This window comes from Aplidium turbinatum, chromosome 16 (assembly GCF_918807975.1).
Source record: "Aplidium turbinatum chromosome 16, kaAplTurb1.1, whole genome shotgun sequence".
Lineage (NCBI taxonomy): Eukaryota > Metazoa > Chordata > Ascidiacea > Aplousobranchia > Polyclinidae > Aplidium > Aplidium turbinatum.
In genome coordinates, this window is record NC_137487.1 from 10,790,944 (window position 1) to 10,808,704 (window position 17,761).

The following is a 17,761-nucleotide window of genomic DNA, read 5'->3' on the forward strand; positions in this document are numbered from 1 at the left end:
ACACTTTGTTTGTTTGTTTTTCATATCTTTATCCTGCATTGCGGGAAAGCGGACTTGAGCGTTATGCATCGGTGTACGCCTTCCGACGTACACCTGACCCACGCTGCAGCCGACTGCAATGTCTCTTTCCGGTTGTCTACTCTACTTATGACTTAAATTTAGTACTACCCATTACTCGAAATCGATCACTGGGTAGAGGCAATTATCGTTAAGTTTCTTGCCCAGAGAAACAACAGCAAGTGCGGGTGGCTAGAGTCGAACATGCAGGCTCTCGACTGCGAGCCCAACGCGTTAACCACTTGGACACGATGCATACGGTGGGGGTAAATTTCACTTTTTTTATTCGGCAAGGGGTAAACGAAACAAATAAGGTTAAGAACCCCTGATGTGGACTAACTTATGTTGAAGATTTAAAATAAATTCATTTTAATTCATACATTGGTAGGGGTATGTTACAATTCGTTTATATTATACTACGTCTTGTAAGTGTAACCGTGTGTTTTTATCGTTTTGTGTCGCTGTTCAGTCAAGCTTGAAACCGTCGAAAACTTTTTTTTTCTCCAAGCTGAAGGAATCATTTGTGCGTCTCTTGACGTAATTTTTACTACTGTAGTTATCGTACGTTTACGGGTCAGACCAATTTACGGGTCAAACCAGTACATGCTCTCTGTCGATCTGAATATGTCCATCAAAATAAAACAGATATTGAGTGGTGGCTGCAACGTATTCCACAGTTTAAGACAGTTAGATTAGTGTATAGAGTCAAGACATCTGCTGCTGCATATACAGTATATAGATAGTATTAGTAATTATGCCAACTGTCGAAGTGCAGAAATGAACTTGTGAAGATCTGTAGGCCTATGCTACAATTATTTGGTAAGATATTGTTCTTTATATGATCAATTATGTCGTATTTTGGCGATATACTGGTTAAGAGTTTGTATTCTGAGTATCCGCTTACGTCAGATTAATGTTCTCGTCTACTGTTTTGTGATTACGCAACGTGGTCTTCTTTATACACGAAAAACAACAGTTAATTCTTCATTTCTATTTACAATTTTTCATATTGTCTTCAGAAACCGTCGCAACTGGATACCCGTCAACTATCAATGTCAACTCTACTATAAACCTCATTACTGCAAATCGTATCTTATGTGACGCGTTCAAAGACAGCGCTAAACTACTGCCATTTTGTGTACCCGTCGGCGTCCAGATTCATCCAATAGACGCCGTTACACCAAGTACACCTTTTATTGTGGGGAGTTGAGTTGAAACTACAGTACATTTGAATTGCTATGTCATCGCGTTGGTCAAAACGTCGAAAAACTATTTATGCTCGCAAAGAAATAGAAAAAAGAATTTGTGCAAAAAATAAATATGCTTATCCTGAAACTGAATCTCAGCACAATGGAAAAACAGTTCTAAGTTCCACTGTTAGTGATATGCCTCAAGAAGTTGCTAATGTTTCTAATGATGATTTTCAACATAAATACGTGGACACGGATCAATCGCAAAATGAGTTCGATTTGATTTCTTCGAATAGCTCCTCTAAAAGTCTTAATATTGATGCTTCCGCAAACAACAAAAAAGGCGATTTTAATGAATACGATTTGCCTCTCCTTTTAGAAATATGGGCAGTAGAATGCTCAATAACTTGCAATGCTTTAGGCAAACTGTTGGATATATTGCAAAAATTTCACCCAAATATACCGAAAGACCCAAGAACTATTTTGTCCACATCTAAAGTGACTGGAATTGAAAGTATTGCTGGCGGATCTTATTATCATGTTGGTGTTGAAAAGAACATTCGTAAAGAACTTATTTGTAATTCCAGCTTGCAATTATCGGATGAAATTTTTATTAATGTAAACATTGATGGACTACCCTTGTTTAAAAGTTCGATGCATCAATTGTGGCCAATCCTTGGCATGGTTAATGAAAAGTCACTGCAACATCTGCAGCCTTTTACAATTGGAGTTTATGCTGGAGACCATAAGCCAAATAATTTAGAAGAATATCTGCAGGCATTTTTAAATGAAGTTAAAGTATTGCAGTCTGTTGGTTTTGTTTTTAATGATAAAACATACACGGTAAAAATTACAAATGTCATATGTGATGCACAAGCTCGCTTTTTCGTTAAAAATGTTAAATCTTGTGCTGGTTATCATGGTTGTGATAAGTGTACTCAGAGTGGTGTACACAATGGAGAGAAGATGCTCTTTCCAGAAGTTGACGCACCCCTGCGCACTGATTTAAGTTTTGAAAAAATGCTACATGAAGAGCATCATAAAGGGCTCAGTCCATTTCGTTCAATATCCTTGGGTATGGTCAGTCAATTTCCAATTGACTATATGCATCTTGTGTGTTTAGGAGTTGTAAAGAGATTGATTACACTGTGGCTTTCAGGTCCATTAAAAATTAGATTTGGTAAAATCATCCGTAAAAATATATCTGAAAAACTGTTAGCATTTAGATTTTCGATTCCACAAGAATTTGCTCGAAAACCACGCTCACTTGACCAAGTTCCTCGCTGGAAAGCCACGGAATTTAGGCAATTTTTATTATATACTGGTCCAGTCGTCTTGCAGGGCACCATACCTGATTCAATGCATAAAAATTTCTTGTTGCTTTCTGTTGGAATTAGAATTTTATTGCATGCGGATTTATGCACATCCAGGTGTGATTTTGCTCAAAGTTTATTGATTGCATTCGTCAAACATTTTTCACAAATTTATGGTAGCAACAATCTTGTTTACAATGTGCATGGATTGGTTCATTTAGTTCAAGATGTCAAAAACTTTGGATCGTTGGACAATTTTTCATCTTTTCCATTTGAAAACTATTTAGGCAAACTAAAACGCTTAGTTAGGAAGCCCAGTCAAATTATTCAACAGGTTATTCTTCGACTTAAAGAAAAATCAAACGTTGACATAGGTAAATTACCACTAGAAAATGTAAATGTGAAAACGTCCTTATTACAAAGCCATTTTTCTGGACCAGTTCCTACTGAGCATGTTTCTTGCAAGCAGTTTCAAAAACTACAGTTAAAGAATATGGTTTTAACTGTATCAACGCCAAACAATTGCATACAAACTAAAACTGATTTGTGCTTGGTTTCAAATATATTAGAGTGTGAACATGGTATTTATATTGTTTATAAAAAGTTTGCAAAAGTAGAATCGTTATTTGATTACCCATGTGATTCATTGGTTTTAGACATCTGCAAAGTGTCAAAACTTAAAAATGATTTGTTTGTTTGTAATGTAACGGAAATTACGCAAAAGGTAATGCTTCTACCATTAAATGCTGCTGCGTATGCAGCTTTTCCTGTTATCCATGCCTTTCGCTAGTTTTTTATTTCTGACCAGATTTAATATCACTGCAGATGTTTATGTGTTTTATGTCGTAAGTGGCTACATTTATATAATATCTTGCATGCAATATTTTACATATATCATTAGCTTAATATCTTGCTAATCACAATCATGCTCCAAGACAGCTGCTCGCACTATGTACACGTCTTTTTATAATGAAACGGCTTACGGTATTAATATTATGATTTATAACCACTTTTTTTCGTATTTTTATTTTAGGGACATATGTTAACTGCAAAATGTATCAAGTCGTAATATTTAAAACAAGCAATGAAGTCGAATGTGTTCCATGCATATGGTTCAAAACCGAAACGCAGCTGTATTGGCCAAATTGCACTTTTTCAAAACCGATAGCTCACGCTATAATGAAGCAAACTGAGCCCGATGAATCGTGGGATGTATATGATGTACAGTTGGTGCCAGGTGGAAAATGTTGTAAGTATGAGTTTTTTATCACGAGTTTTAGTTGAGACGTTGTATTGTGTATAGTACAGTCGTCCACTTATTAAATCCACATTCGGACAGGACAATTTTGGGACCGGGTTAAATAAACTGGTGAGCTTACTAAGCAGGGGATGTTTTCTACATTACCGGAATGAATGGGAGTAATTCTGGACAGGACCAAGTTAGGGTGATGAGCGGGTGGGTCTATTAACCATGAGCTCAATAAGCGCGGATTGCTGTACTAATGCTTTTTTTTTCAGCTACTTATCAAGAAGGATTGGCAAAAGCTAAACGAGCCGAAGAGCTTTCCGATCTGCAAACTGATGAGGAAATAAATGAGCTGAGCACGTTAAAGTAAGCATATTCAAAGAACTTTTCTTTATGTTGGAATAGATACAGTGGCGTGAGCAGAAAAGTTTCATGGGAAAAGGGTTTTGAAAAAAAATGTATGATTCTACAATTTGAAACGTAACCAACATTTACTTCATAGCAGAAACAAAAGTAAACCCATGACAGGTCACAAAACGTAGGCTATGCTGTAATATTGTGCTGATGATGAGGGCTACAAGATGGTCGAGCAAGCTTTACTACCTTCACCGAAAGTATTTGTTGGTATAGTTGGCAATGCAAAGTAGCCTAAATTGTGGATGCAATCTACTGTTTATCCAAAACTTTGACCTGTCTTTCCTTTGAAGCGATTACGTTTTTCAATTCAGTTACGTTAAGATTGCGTTTCGTAGTAAAAAAGCATTTTAAATACTCGTACTCGTTGCAGTGCTTTGCTTCTCCTTTGCGACAAGAAAGATGTTAGGTTGAAGATGATAAAAATTTCTGAACCCCTGCGATTTATTGTTAGGCTATTTATTTGTCAAACGAAATAAAATTTTGAAATACGCTGCGTCTTATTTGAAACATCCCTAAATGAAAACAGTCAGTAGGCCTATATTTAAAATATATAAACACGTTTTACGTAATCCCACACATTTTTTCCTTGGCGTTTTCAACCTTGTAAGCTACGATTCTCATGCATTAGCATTTCTTATTTATTTAAGCACATATTAAAACCAAATCGCTATGATTTCGAAATCAAAGATGAAACAATTTTCCGTCAAAATAAAACGCAGTTTTGTTTTAAAAACGCTTCAACGTAACACTAAAGTTGCTCATGCTCATCAAACGGTGGAAGCTGTTGCTTACTAAAAAATAGGCTAGCGTAGCCACCAGCAAAAAAATAGACCGTTATTCAAACAGGTGGTCTTCTTCTTTCCTGTAAGACAGGATTGTTCAAATTTCAGGGCAGGTGGTGGAAAGCCAGACTAGTGCGTTACTGGATAGATGTGCACTGTACAGTACGCATTAATAATAGATACGTAAATGTATTTTGCCTATACGTATGCGCAAATGGCCTATACGTAAATGTATTTTGTATTTAACTAACTTTGTACTAAATAACTTTGTAGGCTACATGAAGAGTAATGTTGTGTGATTTTGGAAAGAAGGCAGTAATTTACTTGCATTTGGCTGTGTGCTTGCCTGTCTTCTTGATGAAGCGCATAAAATTTTGAAACGTATTATTATTGTATTGTCTCACTTGTGTGAGTGTAAATTCAGTATTCATATCATGCTTTATTTTTGTAAAAATAACATACTAGGCTAATACTTTTATTAGTAACCTTATTCTTTGTAAAGACTATTTGAATAAAGGTACCGTAATTTGTATTTTTGTAGAAGAAAAAAGAGAAGGCCTTCACGGTATGTTGATGCCAGGGTTGAGGAATCTGACGATACTGATCCAGAAGGTAGTCAATGTAGTTCTCCAAGTATTCATGTTTTAAATATTTCATGGTTTACAACTTTTATATCCTTGTGTTTCCTACTACTATTCATTATCTGAATGTGTGCCTGAGTTCTGACATACCTGTAGCTTAGTTCTAGGCTACTGTGTTGCTTAATGCTTCATAACGGAGAACTGAGTGCATTAACTATTGTCTTTACGTTAATTTGCATATTTAATTGGCACAAAAATGCAATAGTTTATTTTTTGCCGGCATTGCTGCAGATCATTCATAAGCTGGTGATCTTTGAAGCATTAGAATTATTTTATTTTCATTGTCAGAAAACCCTGGTTCTTCAAAATCAAAGCAGAGGCGAATGGAATTTATCCTTCCTAATCCTCCACCTATTTTTTTGCCTGAAAGTGACACGTCCTCACCAAAACACAAGCGGTCAACATCTGTTCAAAGTAAGATCGTATAACATGGGGTATTTTTCCTAAGGCAAACTAAATGAATCAGGATAGCATTTTTGACAGCCACTATTTCATTAAATAGCTGTGTTGGTACAAGGCATATCTTGTTTAGAAGTGGGAGTATGCCAAAAGTTGCAATGTTGTGAAGATTAAACGCTTTCTTGGAATGAAACAGTGCGCATTTATATTGAATTGCTAAATTTTGTGTTGCAATGTTTATGCTTTCAGATGCTAGTAATTCTGGGTCACTTATGGATGTGTCCACTACGTCCCAACATAGCTCCATGTCCCTAAACAGCCAAGAGAGAGATGTCTCTTCTGTGGTCCAGCTTTCACAAGGTAAAAACTAACACCGAATTAATGCTGTTTTAATTTGTTTGCCCAAGGAGTTTGCAATGATCTTGTTTTCACTTTATCATAGCGTTGTGCTTATTGCAAAAATTTAACTTGTTGGTTGGTTTTGAAACTGTATCCTCGGACTGACAAAACCTTTTACAAACTCAGATGACGTTATCCAAGAACTAGCTGAAATAAAGGTGCAGTTAACATCTCAGTCCAAGGAGATGGTGGAAATGAAGAAATTGCTGCGCAAAATATTGCGTTCGAATAACGCATCCAATTCCATGGTAACAGAGCTTCCAGATGGAATTCCAATTCCATCCAAAACTGTGGAGGAATTGGAGCATTTAGAAGGTCTTCTCGTTGATACGGGTATAAAAAATGCATTGGTAAGTAATGATGCACGAAGGCAACATTTAGGCCGGATGTTCCGGCTTGAAAATTGCAACTCCGTCCGGAACTTCCGGCCTTGGTAATATCTACTTCTTACTGAATACTTAATATTTCAACTGGTTGGTAAACGGTTGTTGGTACATTACGCTCACCAAGCAGTGAAGCGGTAACCAAGAGCTTTTTAAGAAGGTGCTTTATGGCAATGCTTAGGATGGCCGCTAGGGTCTTTTAAAGGAATACATTTAGGAATAAACTTTTGGTAGATTCAAGTTTTATTGATTTCAATGTTTTCTATTCACCCGATGTTGCATTCATTATCATTATCATGTGCTGTCTTCCGAGTAGAAAGTTGGCAGACAATTCTTTCCACAAGTCACATTTTTCCGCTACTCTTTTTGCTTCTTCGATGCTTGACAAGTCAGCCCAGTGTTTTACATTATCTCCCCAAGTTCGTCTCCTTCTTCCCCTGCACCTATTTCCTTCCACCATACCTTCAATAACCAATTGATGTAGTTGTCCTGCCGATCCTCTCAAAATATGTCTCGCGAATTTCATCTTTTGTATTTGCCAAATCGTTGGCCCATCTATCTTGCACTCAAATTATTTTCTAATTAATGTCGCATTGAAGACTTTCAGTTGACTTCCTAAATCCCATTTTCAACCGTATGTGTATTCTAGCATTATTACAATACCACAATGATAAAAACAATTAGATTCACTCAAGGTCACAAACGTAACCACAGCCACATACACTTTCGGAGTCGGAGGGTGTTCCATCATCATTGGTAAGTAATGTAGCCTACAATGTAGCCTACATATCAAGATAATTACTGTCGCAACCCAGTGTCAGTAAATATAGTTCAGTAAGCAGATTATCGGTGCATATTTTTTGTTTCTGAGTATTTTATGTTTCAGATTTCTCGCCTTTCTGTGGTGGGTGGCTCGTCAGTGAAGGAATGTAGCTGGCGAGTGATGGAGAGCATCATTTTCAATCCACTGTGTGAGAGATATAATTGGTCGGGAAAGAGTGGATGGAGAGGAGATTCTAGTTTGCCACAAAAAAAGGCGCTATGTTCTTTGAAAAACATTGTGGATGTCATAAAAAGTAAGTAATCTAGCGCTCAAAGATTTAGTTTCCATATTAAACTTTAGGATGAAATCTAACACCAAAAACACACACCGCAAAAATATAAAGAAATAGTGAAATAATTTTCGAACTTTACTCTCATGGTATAAAGTATGAAGACACAAAAAACTGTAATGGTATGTGAGAACGTCAAATTGTGCAATCATAGGCGCCCACTTTTCAAATAACCTTGGAGGGCGAGAAAGGCGATAACGTCATAACCATAACGCTATTTTACTCAATTAAAATAGTCTTTGATTAAGCTTATTGTCTTGTTTATATTGACACCTAAATCGCAAACCGAATTTATTAGAACCACTGCTTGAAACGATTAGTTTTACGCATGCAGTACGCCTAGTCGTAAAAATTTTGATATTGTTAGCTCATAATTGGAACAGTTGGAAAACAAGCCGATTCATTTCCTTTTCGTGCGAGTGAATAACAAGGACAACACTAAAAGGCGGAAATGCGGAAATAAGCAGAAATTACTTAGAATTAAAACAGTCATAGTATTTAATGATCTCACAATTGCTTCTAAATAATAGCTTTCAATGATATTTCAACATAAGAAAATGTTTGGTATTGAGTTGTGGCTAAAAATCGCATTTCCGCCTTTTTCCTATTTCAATAAATTCCATTAAATTTCGAAATTTACTCCAATAACTGTGGAATTAAAACAGTCAAAGTATTTAATGACCTCACAATTGCTTCTAAACAATATCTTTCAAGGCATTAAATCGCTACTTCTGCGGACAATACGCCATTTCACGCCCGGCTTATTTCCGCGTTCCGCATTTCCGCCGTTTAGTGTTGCCCGAATAACAACGATCAAGACAGCGAAGTCATTGAAATAAAACGCTAAAAATCGTGATTTCCAGCAGAGTGGAAACCCGCTATCAGTTTTATTAACCTCGTTTTGTTCGTTTTGCTAATTACTTACCTTCAAAGCGCTAACAAAGGCGAAGTGTTTTCTCTTCTGTTTTTTATCGAAAGTTTTAAGTCTTTTAATCGAATACCGTATACCCGAGTATAGGTCGAGATGTTCGCTAGTGATTTTCACCTCAACACAGCTTTAACTTATACACGGGACAAGCTGTTGTCTCCAGCTCGCAGTTTTCAAAATGAACGCATTTTTACTGCTGCAAAATCATTGCTGACGTAGATTACGGAGTTTGAAATGGTGTCTGCCGAATTAAAAGTTTTGAATACGTTTATTTGCAGTGATTCGAACTTAATTCTCAAATTTAATGATTTCTTGTCTATTCTAAATTTTATGCACTTGTTGAGCAATATGCAAAGCTCACGAAACAAAACAGCGGAAAGAGCTGTTTTAAGAGATCGATTTTTTTATTTTTGCGTGTAGGATATAATCGTTCTTATTACGTAACATTCCATGATCGTTTCTACCACTAGTTGCTACGTTCATCTGATCGTTGAAGTCGACGTCAAACCTTAGCGGCCCCCATATGAGAAAGTCATGCGATCAGCTGCTGTTTTGCGGGCAAGAGCAACGGAGGCTATTTTTCGCTTTCGGCATTCTTTAAGTCCGTTTAAATCAGGGGTCACCAAACTTTTTTCTCTGAGGGCCGGATTGCTGCGAGATTAACAGCTGCGGGCCGGTTGTAAATTGCGAAAAGATATACAACTATTTAAATCTCCATTGACTTGAATTGAGCACAATAAATAACAAAGCCAGCGGTGGAATAGCAAAGTTGTGATGAAAATCGAAAGGTTGCTGGAAAATTTATTCCCTGCTGTGATACACTACAGGGCATCGTGTTCTTGAAAAAACATTACATCTTTCCAAATTTGGCCTAGGCTGTCCCCATTTGTGGTGGCCTAATGATAAAAACAGAATCATTAGCAGGTTGCGTGTTGCTCAACAGCAACGTCAGTCCTTTACAAAAAGTATGGTAACTTTTTTTCCTTAACAGTTGTAGTGTAACTGTTATTTCTGCAGCACGTGGCGGGCCGGATGAAATTAGTTCGCGGACAGTTCCGGCCAGCTGGCCGTAGTTTGGTGACCCCTGGTTTAAATGATCAAAATCTCTTTCGCGAAGTGTTTTATCTTTGAAACACCATTTGTAATAACCATTTTTGTTGCCCCTCAACCATGAGTTTACGGGGGGGCGCCGCCCCCCCGGAAGTCAGCGCGTATGTTGTGCATAATAAAATAGTTGTCTCCACAACAGGTAATTGGTACAGCATAGTGATGCCTAGCTTATTTAACAAATTGTTTACTGCTTTGGCGTAGGCTAGATTAATTTCACTGGTCAACAAATTTTAAGTAAGTTTTGTAATCAGAGGTACAAGTAAAGTTTTCTAAATAAAGTTTCTGCGCTGATTCCGAATCTGCGCTCGTTTTTTCTTCACCACATTTGGTTTTGAAAAATTTTACACTTTGATATTTTAGGTAGTTTTACGTATTTTAGTCATAAAAATACGTTTCTAAAATTCAGCTGGTAATCGCAATTCATTGAGAAATCCGCGTTGTGCAAGCTTGAGATCAAAATTGTCACTATTAGGTAAAATTGCGTCGCATTTCCATCCATATAGGTCATATTTAAACAACAAAAACTCAAATATCTCTGAAACCTGGTGTGCTGTAGAAAAAATAAGCACATTTGCGGAATCAGCGTCAAAAACCCTTCAAGAATCACTTAATTGGACCTCCATTTCAAACTTGCTGTTGGCCAATATTGTTTGAATGATTATTGGTTATGTAATATGCTCGTACCATATTTTGATGTTACAGTTATTTTTTCTTGACAACATTTTAATCCTTGTTTTAGGAGCGGTTCTACAAAACCCGGTGCTGACTACAGCTACCGAAAAAGAGATAGAGAAGGCAGCCAGCACCTGGATGCGAAATTGGCGTGATCGCCAAGGCGGAAGAAGACACCGAGTTAGAGCTGAGGTTGTCAACAGTTAATTGTTTTGATAACAATAAAAGATGCAAGTGGTAAATAAGTTGTGTTGCAAAACCTGTCAAAAGAATTTCTAAAGACATTATGCTATTCCAGAACGTCAGAAGAACAGTTTCAATTATCGAGCAATACTTATCAGTATTGGTGTTGTACCATAGAATCACATCAAAGCGGCGCGATAGTTTCTATACAGTTAAGGTAGTGGCAGATTATCCGTGTACAGGCACCATAGGTCACCCGTACAAAAACTGTATTGGCCCAACGCGCTAACCAGGTGCACGAATGTACGGAGCCCGTATTGACGCTAGTAGCCTACAGTGCAAATACAGGTTGAGGACATTGAGCCAGTACAGGCAACATGCGGTCACCCGTACAAACACTGTATTGGGCCAGTGTTTGGCTGTCTACAGGCACCGATACAAAGATTGTATTGGCCAAACGCGTTAACCAGGTGCACGAATGTACGGGGCCCGTATCGACACCGGTATAGTGCCAATACAAAGTTAAGTGCATTGGGCCAATACTGACTATGTACAGGCACCATACGGCTACCCGTAGAAAAACTACATTGGGCCAATGCTGGCTGTGTACAGGCAGCATACGGTTACCCGTACAAAGACTGTATCGGCCCAAGACGTTGCCAGGGTGCAAGAATATACGGGGCCGGTATTGGCACCAGTACAGTGCCGATGCAAGTTAAATGTATTGGGCCAATGCTGGCTGTGTACAGGCAGCATACGGTTACCCGTACAAAGACTGTATAGGCCCAAGACGTTGCCAGGGTGCAAGAATATACGGGGCCGGTATTGGCGCCAGTACAGTGCCAATACAAGTTAAATGTATTGGGCCAATGCTGGCTGTGTACAGGCAGCATACGGTTACCCGTACAAAGACTGTATAGGCCCAAGACGTTGCCAGGGTGCAAGAATATACGGGGCCGGTATTGGCACCAGTACAGTGCCAATACAAGTTAAATGTATTGGACCAATGCTGGCTGTGTACAGGCAGCATACGGTTAACCGTACAAAGACTGTATCGGCCCAAGACGTTGCCAGGGTGCAAGAATATACGGGGCCGGTATTGGCACCAGTACAGTGCCAATACAAGTTAAATGTATTGGACCAATGCTGGCTGTGTACAGGCAGCATACGATTAACCGTACAAAGACTGTATCGGCCCAAGACGTTGCCAGGGTGCAAGAATATACGGGGCCGGTATTGGCACCAGTACAGTGCCAATACAAGTTAAATGTATTGGACCAATGCTGGCTGTGTACAGGCAGCATACGGCTACCCGTACAAAGACTGTATCGGCCCAAGACGTTGCCAGGGTGCAAGAATATACGGGGCCGGTATTGGCACCAGTACAGTGCCAATACAAGTTAAATGTATTGGACCAATGCTGGCTGTGTACAGGCAGCATACGGCTACCCGTACAAAGACTGTATAGGCCCAAGACGTTGCCAGGGTGCAAGAATATACGGGGCCGGTATTGGCACCAGTACAGTGCCAATACAAGTTAAATGTATTGGACCAATGCTGGCTGTGTACAGGCAGCATACGGCTACCCGTACAAAGACTGTATCGGCCCAAGACGTTGCCAGGGTGCAAGAATATACGGGGCCGGTATTGACGCCAGTACAGTGCCAATACAAGTTAAATGTATTGGACCAATGCTGGCTGTGTACAGGCAGCATACGGCTACCCGTACAAAGACTGTATCGGCCCAAGACGTTGCCAGGGTGCAAGAATATACGGGGCCGGTATTGACGCCAGTACAGTGCCAATACAAGTTAAATATATTGGGCCAATGCTGGCTGTGTACAGGCAGCATACGGCTTCCCCGTACAAAGACTGTATCGGCCCAAGTTGTTGCCAGGGTGCAAGAATATACGGGGCCGGTATTGACGCCAGTACAGTGCCAATACAAGTTAAATATATTGGGCCAATGCTGGCTGTGTACAGGCAGCATACGGCTTCCCCGTACAAAGACTGTATCGGCCCAAGTTGTTGCCCGGGTGCAAGAATATACGGGGCCGGTATTGACGCCAGTACAGTGCCAATACAAGTTGCCTATACAAGCTGATATTGGGCCAGTATTGGCCTAATGCTATGATGTTTGCTGGGTGGCTTACTTTTATATGTGGCGACATGAACTCCAAACTCGGAAAGCTTACCCAAGATGACATTGACACGGGCCTAAACGCATGCCTGGGCAGTTACGGCACTGGCCAACGCAATCTGAACGGTAATGCACTCATGGATTTCCTTTCTGCCAATGGTTACTTTGCTAGCAACACTGCCTTTCAACACCCAAGCAGACACCGCACTACCTGGACGGGATTTATCAAAGATCCAAACAACCCCAACTTAAGTAAACCTATTTACAACCAAATTGACTACGTCATCTGTCAACAGAAAGCACGCCCTCTACTACAAAACGCAAGGTCTTTTGCAGGCACGGACCTAAACTTTGACCACAAGATTGTTTCCACGAAACTAAGAATTGATAAAATTCATTTAATTCACAAACGCCATCCAAAGAAATCCAAGCAACAGAGAATCAACATCCATCGTCTGAGAGATGATCGAAAGACCCAGCAATCATATAGGAAAATTCTGAAGAATATGTTGAGCGAATTAGACCGCAACGATGATCCAAACACAACTATAAACCATCTACTTGACTGCATGAAAGTTTCAGCCATAAAAGCTGCCGGCATCACCAGAAGCAACCCACCACAACATACGTTTGATCAACAAGCAGCAGATCTGTCCAAACAGCAAAAAGCTTTAAGGCTACAAATTTATCAAAGCACAAACAACATGGAACGCTCTAACCTCCGAAAGAAACGTACGAACATCCTACACAGCATATCCAAAAGATTAAAGGAGGTTGCAATAGAGAAAGCCAACTCTTTGGCAGAAGAAATATCCGCATCTGAAGACAGAAGTAAAATGTTTCAAGCAGCAAAACTACTTAAAGCGAGAAAGCCTCCTACCCCCATCATGATTCAAGATGTCAATGGCAGTTTTGTGCTCTCAGACAAAAGCAAAGTAGAGATTGTAAGAAAATGGTTTCAGCAACAATTTACAGATTCAGATGATGAACCAATACAACCATTCACCGGAGAAGCAAGACCCTTGCAAACACCAATAACCACTGAGGAAGTGTCTGCAGCAATTTCTTCTTTGAAAAACCGTCGTGCTGCTGGCCCTGATAGCGTCAACAACGAACTCTTCAAATTCTCCAAAAACATAACCTCCGGTTTAATATCAAAGACTATTAATGAATCTTTCAAACAACACAAACCAGTATACACCATCGGCGAAGGCATACTAATTGCTATACAAAAACCCAAGAAACCAAAAGGACCACCAGCTAATCTTCGACCCATTGTGCTCCTCAATAGCATCAGAAAAATCCTCTCCATCATCATTTTGCATCGGATTAGAGACAAAATTGACAGCTTCACTGGACCCTTCCAAAGCGGTTTCAAACGTGGCAGAAGCTGTGCTGACATTGTCTGGGCACAACGTATGCTCGTTTCAGTGGTAATGGCTAGAAAATGGGACTTCCACAAAATGGGAATAGATATGTCCAAAGCCTTTGACACCATCAAACGCAAAAAAATCCTTCAAATTTTAGACCAAGCTGGCTGTGATGAAGATGAACTGCGACTAACCCGCACCCTGCTAGCTGGCACGAAACTGTATGTGCGCATTAACAACGAAATGTCCGCAAACTTTGAGACTACCATCGGTTCCCCTCAAGGAGACAGCCTCTCCCCAATACTCTTCACCTGCTACCTATCTGCAGCATTGAGCGCAGTGCGAGAGCAGTCCTCCAGACCAAACCCCCCTATATCTGACACATGCATGCCTTTGGAAATGGAGTATGCAGACGATGTTGAGTTTCTAGATGAGGAAAGACAGCCTAGGGATTGTAGATCACAGGGATGCGAAACTTCATCCGCTTTTGGCTTATCCGCAACACTAGAAGGGTTACGTTTTTTTGTAATTTACAAAATATTATACTTTTTATGAGTTATATAAGAAGAGTGAAGTTGGTTTTAAAGTAATTTAAGGTTTTTAGTTGAAAGCAAGCCAGCAGTAAAGCGTAAAAAAAATGTCAAATTGGCAATTGACCCTTCTAATGTTGAAGGAACAACGGAGTTGCGCGTCCCGTAATGTACCGTCCCTAGACAGCCACTTGATATGCTACAATCTATTGCTACAAAGAACCTGAAAAACTACAATCTTTTCATGAATGAGACTAAAACTGAATTCACCCACATATTTCTTACAGACACAAATGAAATTGATACTGATAGCCTACCGATTCGAGGAAACGAAAAATGGCGTATACACAAACTTTTGGGATCATTATTGTGCAGCACTGCCGATGTCAAATCCCGCTGCAATTTAGGCAATGTCGCTTTCAGATCACACTGGAAACTATGGAGCAAGAGATCGAGAATCCCATTACAGTTGCGATTAAGATTGCACAACGCGTACTGCATCCCAATTATGATCTACAACTGAAATAGCTGGTCTGTTACCAAAGGAAGTCTTGAAAGATTGGATGCCTGTCATCGAAGACATTTACGTGTCATAACTGGTCATACTTGGCCAAACAGTCTTATCTCGAACAAAAATCTCTACAAAATATGCAACAGTGAACCATTGTCTTGCAAGATCTCCACCATGAGATGGAACATGTTTGGACACATTCTGAGACTTCACCAGGACTCACCTCCCCAGAAAGCCCTTGAATTTGCAATAATTGGCAGCAAAAAGTACCAAGGCCGAACCGGACGTCACCGTACCAATTTATTACAACTGCTGAGATCTGACATCAGAAAAGCTGGCCTGGGATCCCTGCTCAGCACACCACATCTCCATCGATTGCAAAACATCGCAAAGGACAAAACAGAATGGAGATCCTATCAACCTTGTTGAAAGACTGATCGAAGCCAGCGGATGCCAAACGATTTGGCTACACTGGGGCGGAGACAGTTACAATAATAATATTAGTTAATATGCGAGCAATCGTTGTTCGAAGACAGCCCCCCAACGAAGCTTTTGGCAGAAAACCAAAATGACTTTGATTGGTTGTAAGTGATACTGTGGTGCAGCTTTTTTTGTGCAAAGCTAAAATGCAATTACAGTAGAATTGGCCAATAGTGACATTTAAAGGGACCGCGGAAAGAGTGTCACTATAACCGAAGGGTCACTAAAACGAATTGTTACTCTACTGTAGTGTACGCAAACGGGACTTTGCAACAGGTGTCACTATAGGCGAAATTTCACTATAGCCAAAGTCACTATAGGGAAATTCTATTGTATATTGCTGCTTGTTTTTTATTTTTTAATAGTTGTTAATAGCTAGTGGAGTAGTGCATGTGGAAATGATGGGAAATGAATTTTTCAGCTGCAACTTTCTGTATAAGAAATTTATTTCGCCAAGACCTTTCAACGTTGTCTTCTTATATTTCTCTATGCAACCAGCCTTGTGGTAAATTTTGATTTTTGCAAAGCATTATTGTCTATAGCGAAAAAGCTTAAAATGGCCTTCTTTGTCCCACTCTAGCCCCAAAAAGACAATGCTTTTGTCCTAAAATACTTCTAATAGTGGCATATTTATGACATAATGTGATTTTAAAATCTACATTCAATATATTTAATGACAAACAAACGTGACAGAAAAGTTTTAGCTGTTTTATTGTGAAATCGAGAAAATCGTGAAAACGTTTAAATTGTCATTGTTTATTTATTGTTATTTTGGATATTTCACTTATCATAGTTCATTAACTGCAATGCACACAAACAAAAAATTAGATTCAGCGAAAGCAAACCTAATTTTAGGTTCGAAGTACGCAACAAAATAATTTGAGATCAAGCTGGAATTGGGGCTCCTGGCCCCTTCCGCAGGTGGGCAAAACTTAAAACACAATTTTTTTAGCTTTCAATAAGTCCGAAGGTAAATCAAGAAAAAAAAAAAATCACTTTTAACACGAAACAAACAAACAACGCCCCCTACTAAAAGCAGCATGGCAAATGTTAACAGATAAGATTAGCAGGTTTGCCAATTAACTTAGATGAGCGGTTCCATTGTGTGCTCTTTGTGTGTGGTCTGATTCATCGATTCTCTGTTTTTCGAAACCCGATGCGTTTCCCACCGGAAACATCGTTTATTAGATTTAATACGCAACAGTATCTTCTTCAAACCCGAGCTGCTTGTTCGGCTATCTTATATTATGCATGTTTCATGAGCTAAAATACAGGCTGTATAATATTTCGTTCATTTTAAGTAAGGTGTAGCCTATTCTAATAAACATGAAACGAGTTAAAACAAAATGGTTCGAACGTCTGGTCAATGTATTAAAAATAAATACAAAAAAACACAGGGTGTAGATAGCCTACTGGACATATGTACAGCAAACTTTTCGAAAACTTAAATTGTTTTCATCTTCAGTTTTCAAATATAAGATGCAATGAGTCTAGACCAGGCAGTTTTAAAAGAGTGTTATCGGTAGTTAGCGCTTTTGTTAAAACTTTTCAGACAGGGAATATAAACTTCGTAGAAGCAAATCCTCACGTTAAGCAAAGAGTAAATTCTACATTTTGGCCTCTTTACTTTTTGATTAGTAGACCTATGGCATTTCAAGGACAGGTCTCCATGTAGCGGCACTTGGTGGATGGAATAATTCACAGGCAACAACGCTTCGACAATCAAAAACTTCACTCGGCCAATCACGGTGAGCGGGCCTGTGTAGGTGGTTTTAAACTTCTACAAGTATGCGAAACTGCCGGAAATAACGTATCAGATACTTTCTCGGTCCAAAGATAAAGATTCAAACCAACTATATCGCTTTATTATTATTGTAGCATGTAAATTTGCTAGATTT

The 17,761-nt window shown here is 39.2% G+C and overlaps 1 protein-coding gene across 1 annotated transcript; it reads left to right on the top strand.

Moving 5' to 3' along the window:
• Nucleotides 1-1,442: 1,442 nt before the first annotated feature.
• LOC145785201 (uncharacterized) lies at nt 1,443-10,870 on the top strand. The gene is made up of 9 exons (XM_082596891.1): nt 1,443-2,322; nt 3,594-3,809; nt 4,079-4,172; nt 5,547-5,617; nt 5,935-6,060; nt 6,295-6,405; nt 6,571-6,794; nt 7,714-7,903; nt 10,717-10,870. The coding sequence occupies exons 1-9, from the start codon at nt 1,443-1,445 to the stop codon at nt 10,854-10,856; spliced, it is 2,052 nt and encodes a 683-aa protein (XP_082453017.1). The 3' UTR covers nt 10,857-10,870.
• The last annotated feature ends 6,891 nt before the right edge of the window (nt 10,871-17,761 follow it).

Bases quoted from the DNA above. Each gene is read 5' to 3' on its own strand.
- LOC145785201 (XM_082596891.1), top strand. From the start codon at position 1,443: ATGCCTCAAGAAGTTGCTAATGTTTCTAATGATGATTTTCAACATAAA. The intron at 3,810-4,078 runs GTAAGTATGAGT...TTTTTTTTTCAG, and splicing joins GGTGCCAGGTGGAAAATGTT to CTACTTATCAAGAAGGATTG. The intron at 6,061-6,294 runs GTAAGATCGTAT...TTATGCTTTCAG, and splicing joins GCGGTCAACATCTGTTCAAA to ATGCTAGTAATTCTGGGTCA.